The 13,329-nt window shown below is 39.0% G+C and overlaps 1 protein-coding gene across 2 annotated transcripts in view; it reads left to right on the forward strand.

Moving 5' to 3' along the window:
- arhgap22b (Rho GTPase activating protein 22b) overlaps positions 1-7,824 on the forward strand; it is a 35,090-nt gene extending 27,266 nt beyond the window's left edge. For both annotated transcript variants that reach the window (XM_032574771.1, XM_032574772.1), the window contains 6 exons: positions 236-443; positions 544-676; positions 752-825; positions 910-1,031; positions 1,444-2,443; positions 3,062-7,824. In XM_032574771.1, the coding sequence (XP_032430662.1) occupies positions 236-443; positions 544-676; positions 752-825; positions 910-1,031; positions 1,444-2,443; positions 3,062-3,284 (1,760 nt within the window). In that variant the 3' untranslated portion in view covers positions 3,285-7,824. The remainder of the gene's footprint in view (positions 1-235; positions 444-543; positions 677-751; positions 826-909; positions 1,032-1,443; positions 2,444-3,061) is intronic.
- Positions 7,825-13,329: the final 5,505 nt, after the last annotated feature.

The raw sequence follows: 13,329 nt of genomic DNA on the forward strand, positions 1-13,329 counted from the left end.
AAAAAAATCACAAAAACAATAGCAAAATACTGGAGGACTGTGTACTGATCACTGTACATGTCTTATGACTATAGTTCCAGTTACCTATAGTGACACAGTAATCCTAGTAATCCTGTTCCAAACCACATCAACTAATATTTAAAAGGCTGTTAGGTTTACAAAACCTCCCTCCACACTGCAAAGCCTCGAATAATTTCTTGCAATCAGACTTTCTGTTTCAAATGTTTATCTTCAGGAATTTTTGGCCAACGTCTGGAGGACACAGTACAGTTTGAGAGGAAGTTTGGACCCCGGCTGGCACCACTGTTGGTAGAGCAGTGTGTGGACTTCATCAGAGAGAGGGGCCTGGACGAGGAGGGTCTCTTTCGGATGCCTGGACAGGCCAATCTGGTCAAAGATCTTCAAGAGGCCTTTGACTGCGGAGACAAGCCTTTGTTTGACAGGTAAGGGGTAGAGGTTAGGAGGTTGATGAAATCCAATATCTAGTGTCCGTGACTTTTACAGTTCTGATAATTCTTTCTTTTTACATGTACTGACTGACAGTAACACAGACGTCCACACCGTGGCATCCTTGCTGAAGTTGTACCTGAGAGAACTGCCTGAACCAGTCATTCCTTTCTCCAAATATGAGGACTTTCTAACCTGTGCACAGCTTTTGGCCAAAGACGAGGAGGAGGTTTGCACTGTTTAGTTGTAAGGAGTTTTGGTGCCATCACTTTCACAACAACTAATATATTTTGTTTTAAACCAGGGGATCCAGGAGCTTGGGAAACAAGTTAACACTCTACCTCTGCCTAACTACAATCTCCTCAAGTACATATGCAAGTGAGTCCTCTTCCTTTCAACGCAACCTCAGCAAACAATTTGTGTTTCTTTTAGTCTAACTTTGGGAATGTTTTGTTTTTTCAGGTTTCTTGATGAGGTTCAGTCCCACTGCAACGAGAACAAGATGAGCGTTCAGAACCTGGCCACAGTATTTGGACCAAATATCCTTCGAACCAAGATGGAGGACCCAGTTATTCTCATGGAAGGCATGAATACCAAATACACGACGGCTCGCAAATGTTTTCATACCCCATAAACCTCTTTACATTCTGTGATGCTTGAACACCAACACAATGTAGTGCATAATTGCATAGTGAATGGTTTCACTGCTGGTCTTCTTTGGTCTTTATCAAGCTTTTATTTCATTAATGGTTTCTAGGTCTTCACAGATCAGCTGAATTTGCATTGAAACTCAATTACACTGAGGGAGACTCAACTGGAAACTTTCTGAATGCAATTCCACTGAGTTTTATTTAAGGGTTTTAGAGTTAAAGGGGTTGAACAGAAATGCGAGCCATGCTTTAAAGAATTTTAATTGTGAAAAACATGAAAACTCCATACTACTTTGTGTTAGTCTTTCGCATAATCACAATAACCTTTTGCATGCACATTGTCTAGGAACTTCTCTGGTCCAGCACCTAATGACAGTCCTCATTAGGGAACACCAGCGATTATACTCAGGGAGGGAGCACGAAGGACCTGCTTTGCCCCTAATGGAGTTACCTGCCCAGGGGCATCAGCTCCAACACCGCAGCCTGGGAGCGTGGATATCTGAGGAGGATCTACAGAGCGGTCCAGGTTCCAACACTGAACAAGAACTCCACAGCAGTGCCTCATCTCTGGACGCCAAACTGTCTGCGGCCATCACCCCTAACCCAAACCCTGGACCAAAAATCGCACCTTCAACGGGGAAAGGAGAGCCCGTTGTCAGTCCAAGTAAACAAGCCAAGACCATGCCTTCCTGGAAATACTCTTTCAAAAGTTCTTCAACTCCCCGTTCCCAGCCACAGGCTAAGCAAGCTACCACAGGTGCCACAGTGGCAGATACAAGTACTCCTTCCGGTGGCGGAGGTAACTGGCTCATGAATGGTCTGTCCTCCTTGAGAGGACACCGCCGCACTTCTTCAGGGGAGCGATCCGCCAGAGATCGTGACTCTACCGGGTCGTCCCAGAGACTGTCCACTTATGACAACGTCACGTCTTCCTCCAGCACAGGGAGCGTTCCCAGTGTCTCCAGCACACCGTGGTCGAGCTCCTCTTGCGATATCTCCATTCCAGACTCCAGCGGAGAACCTCAGACACATCAGAACTTTGGAGGTGGAGCGGATAGCGATGAGAGGACGGAGTGGACAGAGAGTCAGAGGGAGACTGAGAGGGAAAAGGAAGTGGGGAGGATGATGGAGCAGGGCGTGGACTTGGATGGATGCGAGGCCATGGAGCTTTGCAGCAGCAGCGCGGCATTCGGCGAAAGCGAAAACGTACCCATGGTGGCAGGGGTGCCGTCCATTATTATGACAGAAGACGGAGATGGGACTACCCTGACCCTGAATACTCTGGTGGAGGAACTGAAGGAGGAGTTGAGGAAACAGAGGACAACATATGAGACCAGGATTCAGAAGTAAGTAGAGACAACAGTATCTTTTTAACAATGGAGAGTAAAAATACTATTTTCTTACTGGTTTTATCAGTATGTATAACTGTTGTATAACGCCGTATTATTTATGAATCCAGCTGTTCTGTTTCTGGCTTCAGAGGTTTATTAGAGAACATTAGAAAACAACCAGCATTATGAAAATTAAAGAACACAGCCCACAGGTGAGGGACAATGCTGTGGAGAGGTTTAAAACAAGGTTAAGTTGTAAAATAATATCCTTTGACCACTGTTCAAGTCATAATTTGTAAATGGAAAGAGTTTGGCAAAACTGCAAACCTACCAAGAGATGACCGTCCACCTTAGCACCTAGGCAACAGGAACAACAATCACACAAGCAGCCATAACTGTGGAGGTGTAGATTGCAAAGACTTTGTAAAGTTAAACAGTCAAAAATCAACTGTAATAACTTGGTCTGTCATAAGGGAAAAAAATTTTAGTCATTCAGTCAGATATGTCACAGTCTCAAATGAGATATTTAATTAGCAAGCTATATAGTCAGCTTACAAATACAGATACAGAATAGATACATCATCTCGTACGATCACCCCTGAACTTTGTCTGTCCTGTGCTGCGCCCCTTCAGATTGGAAGAGTCCAGCACAGCGCTGTGTGCCCAGGTGGAGCGTTTAGAACAAGAGATGGAGCAAGAGAAGAAGAAGCAGCGCATGCTGGAGATCAAGCTGCGGAACTCTGAGCGGGCGAGGGAAGACGCCGAGAATCGTAACCGTCTCCTGGAGAAGGAGATGGAGGATTTCTTCTCCACGCTGGGCAATCTGGCCCTGGGCTCAAGGACAAGCGACATTTGACTCAACATGGATTTCCTGTTTTAGCATTAGCAGAAACAGCGCTGTAGCCATCAACTGACGTCTCTCGGCTCGAAGCAGCAAGACGCTTCTTTAAGAAAATAACTATCAGTAAAAGAATGAAAGGAAGCATACTGTTGCACATTTCTAACAAGCTTGAAATTGATGAAAAGAAATGCTGAAGGACGTAAATGTCATCACTGTTCTGTGAGACTGTCCATAGGAGGGTTGACTCTGTGGCATGCTTGAAACTGAACATGAAGATGGAGCTCCTACAGTTAGCATTCCCCATTCACTGAGGTTTCATGTTTCTAATGAAGGCAGCGTCATCAACATCTCAGGTGCCTGTTTTGTGACTGAAACATGGTAACATAACTTCCCCAAAGCTTTGTACTGGAGAGCGCTTCTTCAACCACTACTTTCCATCGGTCTTGTACTAACACTGTAGAGTTGTAGGAACCATTTATTATTTATTTATATTTACAGAAACAATAGTTTGAGATTCGATCAAATCTGCTTTTTACCTTTTGCTTGATTCTGTGATTCTCAAACTTTTTATAACTGTTACCATCTCAGTAAATACCACGTTTTTGGGGAAAACACCATTTTGTCCAGATATATTATTTATTTATCTGGACATTATTTATGTTTTCATGGTTTTGGCAGTTATTTTAAAACTGTCACAACAAAATATGGAGTTTTTCAGTTTCTCTAAAGGTCTCCAAGTCAGAATTCCCAGTGAGAAACGTAGTTTTTTTCTCCCCAGCCCCAATTTAGAAATCCTACATGGCTGCCTTCCATGTGAAATTGGTAGATAAAAGAAAAAAGACTGTTTATGGGAATTTATGATAATTCGTGCCATTAAATCATCATAAATACACTCCTGTACAACATCTTTTAAGGGAACCTGATGATACAGTGTTTGAATGCACAAAACAGATAAATATACATTGTTATTGGCTGGTAAAGCTAACAGACGTTAGCCTTGAATACAGAATTTACCAAATCTCGCTGGTTCTTAATTTGGAACTGGTTAGGCTGAGTTTTATCTAAATCATAGATTCAAGTTTCAACTTCAGGGGCAAAAAAATTCATCAAAAGTCAGCAGACCTCGTTATTGCTTCACTTTCACCTTACTTCTGACAGGGATTATAAAAAAAATTTATCCACTGCACTTCTATTTTGAAAATTTTCTGATGAAGGAAAAGGGTCTGAATCAGAGACTATATGTCCCTATCTACCTTGCAAATATTTATTGCTAAATTTTGCTAAAATTCTTGTGACGGGAGTCCTAAAGGATTGTACCTTAGTACCTTAGTTTGAGAACTATGGCCTTAGGTTAAGTAATACTTTGACCAATATTTGTATCATAAAGTGCTGCCAGCTTGCTACTTGTTAGCATAACATCAGACCAAGAAAGAGCTAGCCACATATATCTTGAAAAAGGCCTCAAATACTCAGTAATATATGGTGAAATCTGTACTTCTAAAACACAAACTGTTCAGACTATTTATTTGATTAGAAAAAGTGGTTTGGGCTTCGCCTGGATTACCCAGCTAACTGGGTTTAGCTATTGTGTACATTGCAAGGTCAGTTGATCATTTGCTTTGTTGTTTGTTTTGGAAAAATGAACTAATCAGTGGTTAGTGTGTCTTCATACCTGGTCAAATAAAATTATCTGAATACAAGATAAGCAATTTACCTTTAAATAAACATGGCTAACTGGGCTATGTACAATAACAACTTTAGCAGAGGTCTTTCTATTTTCCATATTTGTACTACAAACAATGTTAAGTTTGTATATTGTATTAACAAAAGCAGGTATCAATAAACTAGACTTTCAATTTCCTAAGTAAAACCTAAACACATCTGGACTGGACTTCTGCCACAGCTGCCTCAGTCCCATAGTTGTCCTCAGGCCCTTCCAGTGCCTCTTGTTCGTCACCATCTACACGGTTTCTGAATCCATTCGATGGCAAATCCTGGCTCTTCTGTTGGGCCCTCACATTGTTAATGTCTGTCAGGTATCAAGGGTTACGTTTACAATTCCTCAAGCATTTATTATTTAATCTATCATATGGAGCCAGTGACTAATCACTTAGCTCCCTTAAAGATTTGTTCTGTTTTTACTTTTCTGTTCCGCTTAAATGTATCTAATTATATTTCACATCTGACAAAGAAAAAATGATTCCATGCATTAAGGGGGAAATACTGTCCAAAACAACCTCCAGTGAATTATAAGCCTGGTGGGCCACCAGGCTTTACTTGCATCCCCACCAGCCTAAGATTGTTTATTTTAAGTAGGGTTTTTTATACACCATTAACAGTGACCGTAAAGACGGATTAAGTGAGGTTTATAGTAGATGAGTTGAATTGGGCGTAAGGGGGTTGTGCATAAATTGCACCATCACCACACCTGCCCGTTGGCAGGTGCATGCTCATGCACCTCCAAATTTTTGTAACTTTTAAAAAATTTTAACGCAAAAACACGGTGGGCCGCTGGTAGATTTCCCTAGCTCCACTACCAATGGGCTTAGCAAGTTTTCTGGGGGAAACCCTATTTATCCTTTCAGAAATGGGCATTGTGGGCAGGCTGTCAATGCGCTTTGGGAGTCATTTGCGGATAAAGGTTTTCGCGAGTAAAGTCCAAACGCTACTGAAAAGACATTTTAAACCACTGTATGTTTTTAACTTTTTTAGATAATATGTTGCTTTTTGAGATCTACTAGCCTACTTCGTGTTGGTCGACAAATTGTGTGTAAGATTCTTGATTTGACAGGCCAGGCAACTGAAACTGAATTTAAACTTCCAAATAATGTAGTTTATTGTAATTCATAACTTAATGGGAAGACATTTTTTTCTCATAAGGCTTGTTTGGGTTGGATCATTTTTTTCCCCTCACAAGAGATCATCAGTGGAAAACCTGCCTCCATCACTATGGTTCTCTTTGACCTGAAACATTTAGGTGTAAAAAATCAAAACAGAAGGCGAAATCTGTAAGGGGAGGAGGGAATACTTTTCCATTGCCCTGTTGGACACAGTAAATACCAAAGCTGGACTGCCTCATCAGCGATTCACTCACAGGAGATCAGAATGGACTGCCTGGAAGCCATGTTGATTTTGGCACATGAAGCTGAACACTGCCCTCAGAGAAACAATGGAGTTTCCTGGCTGTGCCTTCAGGGAAGTGTTTTTGAACATGAAAAAAAACAAAAAAGAAACGAAATGTTGCTTGCTTGTCCTAAGATGTGGTGCTAATATTCACCCACATGGTGGCTGCTCCTTTTCTTTTCCTCTGTTTTGCTTTGTTGTAGTATGGAACCAATGCCTGAGGCTACTGAATCATTTAATGGTGCCAATTCCTGTTTGTAAATTGTAAAGTGATTGGAAGTTTTGCATCTAGAATGTATCAATATAGTGAATGAGTTATATATCAAAAATTAGCGGCAATAATTTGGGTTATTTAGTCTGTCATAAGAAAAACATGGGGGCTCATTTTTTAGTCACATTTGCATCAAGTTATTCACTCAGTCATAAGTGTCACAGTTTCAAACAAAATATTTAATTAGCTAAATATGTGGTTTACAAACCACATATTGGTTGGCACAAACAAAATTTTTAGATTTGAACTAAATTCTTAATTTGCTAATGCTAATTAAAGATTTAGCTCCAAACTAAATAGCTTTAAGCTAACTAGTTAGTTTGTAGACTAAATATTTAGCTTGCTATTTAGATTGAGGCTAACTATTTAGATTGCTGTTTTTTTATTATTATCTAAAAATTTAGTTTGGAGCTAGATAACTAAATATTTAGTTTGCAAATGCTAAATATTCAGTTAGCCAATGATAACTAAATACTTTGGTTGGAGCTAGACATTTAATTTGTAAGCTAAATATTTAGTTTGCTAATTAAATATTCAGCTTGAAGCTACATATTTAGTTTGCAAACTAAAAAATGTAGTTTGCTAATTAAATATTTACACCTTGAAACTGACAGATAAATGAATGAATAAGAATCAATCTGTAAGGTTTGTAAATTGTAAAGTGATTGGAAGTTTTGAATCAAGAATGTATCAATACAGTGAATGAGTTTTGGATTGAAACCAGCAATGTGACAGAAATGTAAGACTTTTTCTTGTAGTCAACCGATGCATTTGGGTCCAGCCGTACCTTTACAAAGTGGGTCTAACACAGACGGTTTGGCTCATCATGTAAGAGTTTTCTTTGCAGTTTTAGTCTGACCCTTTATAAACCGACTATTACAGTTCACTGAAAAATTGAATTTCGATTGGACACTGTGATTTTTGTGACACAAGGATCAAAAAAGCATCGTTATTTTCCAGGATTGTACAGTTTTTGAGCTCCTCACCTCCTTCACAAAGTTTAGACTGTGATGGTGAAAAAGCAATGGCAGGTACTTGTATGTAAGTAAGATTCTTCTCAACATCGATGGTGCTTATTTATTATAGATTCACATTGTTGTAATGAATGGCCGTGTCTGAGAAATAAAGACAACTGTCACACAAGACAAAGGTGAACCTGAACGTGTGAGATGGAAAACAAGTTAATCTGCTCATAGTCCAGGTGATTGGAATAACAATAATTTAGTAAAACAATTGGAAAGTGCTTCTTTGATGCAAAGTGTTTACAACGTCAAGCTGCTATCACAGTTTCCTGTCTTCCCATCGAATTGAAAATGAGTGTTACAAGTGGAAATGCATGTGATTTTGTCAAACAAATCCAACACAATCTGAATAGTGGGCGTGTACTGAGATCAAAGGCATGCGATTCAAAGTGCTTTGCTGTATCTGGATGGGCTGCATTACATTTTTGATTTATTTTTGCTTTGTTTTCCCATGTTTCAAGATATGGAAAGTGGTCAGAAAATAATTACCCAGACTGACCACGAAGAAGTAGTTCATGCCATCAGGTCCATTCTCAATTTTAAGTATCCAACTTGACAGGTGGTAGACCTCAAAACCTGTGGTAGCCTTGTTTATCTGGTGATCAAACTGTGTACACAACCATGTCGAATGCTAACATGGTGATGCTGGAAAGAACGGCAATATAGACATTAGAGAGCTGGTGGTATTACTTGTGTGTGACCAAAACAGTTTAAGTCTCCGTACCAGAGAGAGAGAGAGAGAGAGTTCTTTTTTCGTAGCATGTCTCCCAACAACAGATAGCATTTACTAGCCCTTATGAGGACTTGACGTTTCCCTTACCTTGTTATGGAGGTAAACATGGCTTCTATTCAGTCTTAGTAGTCGTCGTCCCACTTAACCCTTCCGGAGTCGGAGCGCGGCAGATGGCGAGGTCGGCCGGACTGTAGGGATCAGCCAGTCATGTTCCGAAAGCGCACGCGACGTTAGCGCGACCCAGCGCACAGAGTACGAAGCTCGCGCGGGGTCCACTGGACTGCGCGAGGGTTGAAAGTGGTTTGGTTGACTGCAGACCAGGGTAAGTTTAAGCAATTATTTTTGCTGCTAATGAAGATCCACACTCCTCTGGAATAACTGAATGCTATTTTCTCTCGACTTTCTTAATTTCAACGGTAAACGAGAAAAGTATATTTGTATGTAATATTTACCCTTTCGGGACACAGAAAGTCAGTGATAATTAACTCAAGGTTTGTTGATGTACCTAAAAAAGTAAAGTGCACACAAATCAAAAGCGTTTCAGCTGCATACATTTTTTTGGAAGTTGTTAAGAGACGCTAATAATTATGGTACCGTCAATTATGAAAATAGCATTGGAAAGAGGGCTGCACAGTGACGCAGCTGGTCGCACTGTTGCCTTGCAGCAAGAAGGTCCTGGGTTCGATTCCCGGCCCGGGGTCTTTCTGCACGGAGTTTGCATGTTCTCCCTGTGCATGCATGGGCTCTCTCCGGGTACTCGGCTTCCTCCCACAGTCCAAAAACATGACTGTCAGGTTAATTGGTCTCTCTAAATTCTCCCTAGGTGTGAGTGTGTGTGAATGGTTGTTTGTCCTGTATGTCTCTGTGTTGCCCTGCGACAGACTGGCGACCTGTCCAGGGTGAACCCCGCCTCTCGCCCAGAACGTAGCTGGAGATAGGCACCAGCAACCCTCCCGACCCCATTAGGGACAAAGGGTGAACAGAAAATGGATGGATGGAACATTGAAAAGTGCTAGCTAAAAAAAAGAAATAATAAAATTAACTTCTGCTTTTACAGTAAAAAGACATGCAGTCACAAATCAAAGTGTATTTCTTTATTTGCAGTAGATGTTCTTTCCATTTATCAGAGGTGGCATCACAGGATCCCAGTGCATGTTTTCTTTTAGTGCACTTTTTTTTTTTTTTCCATTGGTTGCGGTTGGGACGCACAGATCCAGGAATTCTTAAAACTAGTAGCATGGCTGGATTCACTGGCAAACATTACAAACCAGCACCATAGTATAACATAACGATTTCTTGTAGGTATTTACTCACTTTTTTTTGTGCATCTTATACTAATACAGCCCACATCAAAAACATTCTATCAGACCAGGGTTATTCGATGAAACATCAGTCTCTGCATCAAACCCAGACAGTGTTTTTGGGTGGGTGTGACAGATTACGTAACATTATAACTATAAAACAAGTCACAAATAAAAATCAATCTTATTTGTAAAAAAAAAAAAAAAAAAAGAAAAAGAAAGAAAACATGAATTGACAGTACCAAACATTTTCTTTACCTTCAGGAGAATGCTAACAAATGCTAAACCTATACATACAACTAGCACAGTTTGCTGAAGGTATTGCACATTTAGTAAAAAAAAAAAAGAAAACAATACAATAATTCTTTTACTTCTGGGTGAAGTATACATAATGTACAAAACTAGAAGTCTGCTTGAAACTGACAAATAGTACACTTTCAAATAAATAAATAATGGAATCTGTTATTCACACACCTTTGAAAGCTCATTCTGCAGGTGACAAAATATTACCAAGAACTGACAGAAATTCAGCGTGAGGTAGTTCATCAAAGTCGACTTAAATCAGAGTAGATTTGCTTAGAGAGATGAAGTAATACTACTAGAAAAACAACAATGTGGAAAAACAGATAGCATGGATATGTGTATGACTCAAATTGATGCCCCCCAATGTTGGGCAAAAAAATTATTAAGAGCACTTCTGACAATAAATCTTTTCCTGATCTGCTTTTTTTCCCCCCTCTTTGCTAATATCAGTACTGGATATTGTTTGCCACTGTTTGCTTCCCTATTAAATTGATTTTTTTTTCTTTTACTGGAAGCTTATACTTTGTCACTGTAAACTACAGCAACTGTTGCACTGAGTTTTATATTTGATGGATTTGGCTGCAAGGGCATCAAAGTTACTTTTCAATCATTCTGATATTCTTTTAAAACGGGTTGCACCAAATAAACTCGCTACAAAAAGCAATAATAGGCCCAATATGTTAACTGTTCCTTCGTACACTAGCGCTTGCTTGCTAATAAGTCACGTTCAAATATGAGTGGCAATGCTAAAACGTTATTTTTTCCAACGCCTGCGCTACTCAAGAATATGCTTTTTGGTTTTTCTATTATGGTTCAGGAAAACAAAAAGAAAAGAAAATTTGCAACGAACGATCTCCGCACCTTACAGCTTCTTGTTACATTAACAGCTACACAATCTTTCACAATAGCCAGTGTTTGACTTTTAACTACATTTTGTTGAAACGTAGAATAGAACTTGTTATATGCATGCATATATAGCAGTATAATTAACTGTTAAATGTGTTACATTCAAATAAACTAAAAACAATGTCTAACTGCTAATGTACTGTTTGTGTAACTAATGTGGCTAACTCATAAAGCTAATATTTGTCATATTAACTATTAATATACTTAATGCAATTAAGTATATTTGTCAAAAATACTTAATTATTTCCAAAAATTAAGTGTTTCAAAGCTAGCTGACAAGCAAATTTATTTGACTAAAAAACACAGTGGTACAGTAAGCACTGATGTTACAAACATTAGCATAAATAAATGGTAATTGCTAATCCTGTTTGTTTTTGTTACCAAAAAAGATCAATCATTGCTTCATCTAAATAATAAAGAAAATAAATCATCTGTCAGTGTAGAAACTAGTACAGAATTATACCTCGCTTTGCTCCTAACCTTCCAGGAGTTTTGGAACTAGCGGAGAAGCTAACTTGCTACTTAATGACATAACAAAATATTAAATGGGATTAATTGTTGACATTAACATCAATACGTTTAGTTAGTAACCGCTAATCTAATTTGTTTTAACGTTTGTCACCAAAAAATAGAATCATTGCCTATAATCAGTTATCCAAAATATGGTAAGTAATTTGTCAATATAACTAAATATGAAAGAAAAAAAAGAAAAGTTTTGTGGCTAGTTGATGAGGTAACTTTGTTAAGGTATTTGTTCCTTTCCTATTACCTAATTACATAATGAAGCTAGAGATAAAATGCCATTAGTTTTTGACATTAACACCAATATGTATAGCTGGTAACTGCTAACCGTTTTCTAGCATGCTTCGTTTCTAGCTGATATTTATCGGTTGTCCTTATTTGTTTTATTCATTCATAAAATTTGCTATCAAATTAGTAAATAATAAAGTTATTCTCGCTTTTATTTTACCCGCCGACAGAATCACGTGGAAGCAAAAATTATTTCACTGAGCTATCGTTTGAACAAACCTAATCCATGATAAATAAGAACCGCTAAGCTGTTAGTCAGTTTTTCACCTTAGTTTTCTGTTGCCTTTTTGTGTTCTTTGCATTTGCTCATGCGCTACTAACCTCAAACAAATGCTCGCTTTGGCTAATGATAATATAAAATAAGCCAACTCGTGTGAATTTCAGTGAAAGTATGAGCAGTGGAATAAAGAAGCTAGCTTGTATTTTCCCTTCCCTCTTTATAAAAACGTTACAAATGATGGTTCGTAAACTAAGTTTCTCAAAACATATTCAAATGTTTAAATAAAAAAAAGTCACATATAATAAGTTATAGAATCCATCAAGGCATTTAAAACTAATTAGCATTAGTGTTTTTTAAAAAAAAACAGATAATGACTTCACAGACCTTAATTATCTGGTGTGTTTACGATAGAGTGTGTGTCAAGTTTTAATGATGCAACCCGATTTAGTAAGTTCAGCTGTAAGTCTGCCAGCCTTTCTGACACAGATATGGTCACCGGTCGGGACTAACTCAGAACAGAAACTGGAGCAGACGGTTCCGTCTGTGTTTACCGTGACGTTTCCCAGATGACGAGACGCCAAAACCGATGGCAACAGCTCGCTACAGCTCGCACTACTACAGTGTGAAAACAATAATATCATTTGGCGGCTCGTCAACAAGCTAATCTCTTGCTTTCCTTATGCAAGCAGCCGATTTCGCCGCAGGAACTCGACCGTAATAGTCGGGATACGGAACTTAAAATGCTTAATCCAGTAATATACATTAACTTAGAACGTTAAGAAAATCTCTCTTTCAACTCAAACATCTGACAATAACAACCAAAAAGGAAATCCTAAAAGATGTGTTTTTAACATATGTTCTGGTCGCTGTGAAACAGAGACTTCTTCTCACTTTGATGAAAGACCTCTGAAATGACTTAAACACTTGCTAAAGCTCCTCAGTTTCTTCCACGTTACGACGCTTTTCTTCTTTTAGACCTGCAAGACGACGCTCTCCGGTTTCCAGGGCCCAAACTCAAAACAAGTAAAAAAATAGACATTTTGTGAGAACCACAACCCCACCACACAGTACTGTTTTGACACAGACACCACTGTTGTTACGCATAACGAACACACACCCTTCCGGCGAAACGCAGGAATGAAGGACGAACGACAGGCACTTTACCTTTCCAGAATCAGAACACACTCAAAAGACGTTTATTGCATTCGTTAAGAATAGGTTGAGTTTGTTTGTTTGGCCGACACACATGCACAAAAAAATAAAAAGAAAGAAAAAAAAAAAAAACTCCTTTTCTCATTTTCAATTTCACATGCAGTCGCTGCATTTCCCCACCGCTCCACGCAACAGAATCACATGACTTCAAACAGATGC

The sequence above is a fragment of the Xiphophorus hellerii genome, chromosome 10 (genome assembly GCF_003331165.1).
Source record: "Xiphophorus hellerii strain 12219 chromosome 10, Xiphophorus_hellerii-4.1, whole genome shotgun sequence".
Lineage (NCBI taxonomy): Eukaryota > Metazoa > Chordata > Actinopteri > Cyprinodontiformes > Poeciliidae > Xiphophorus > Xiphophorus hellerii.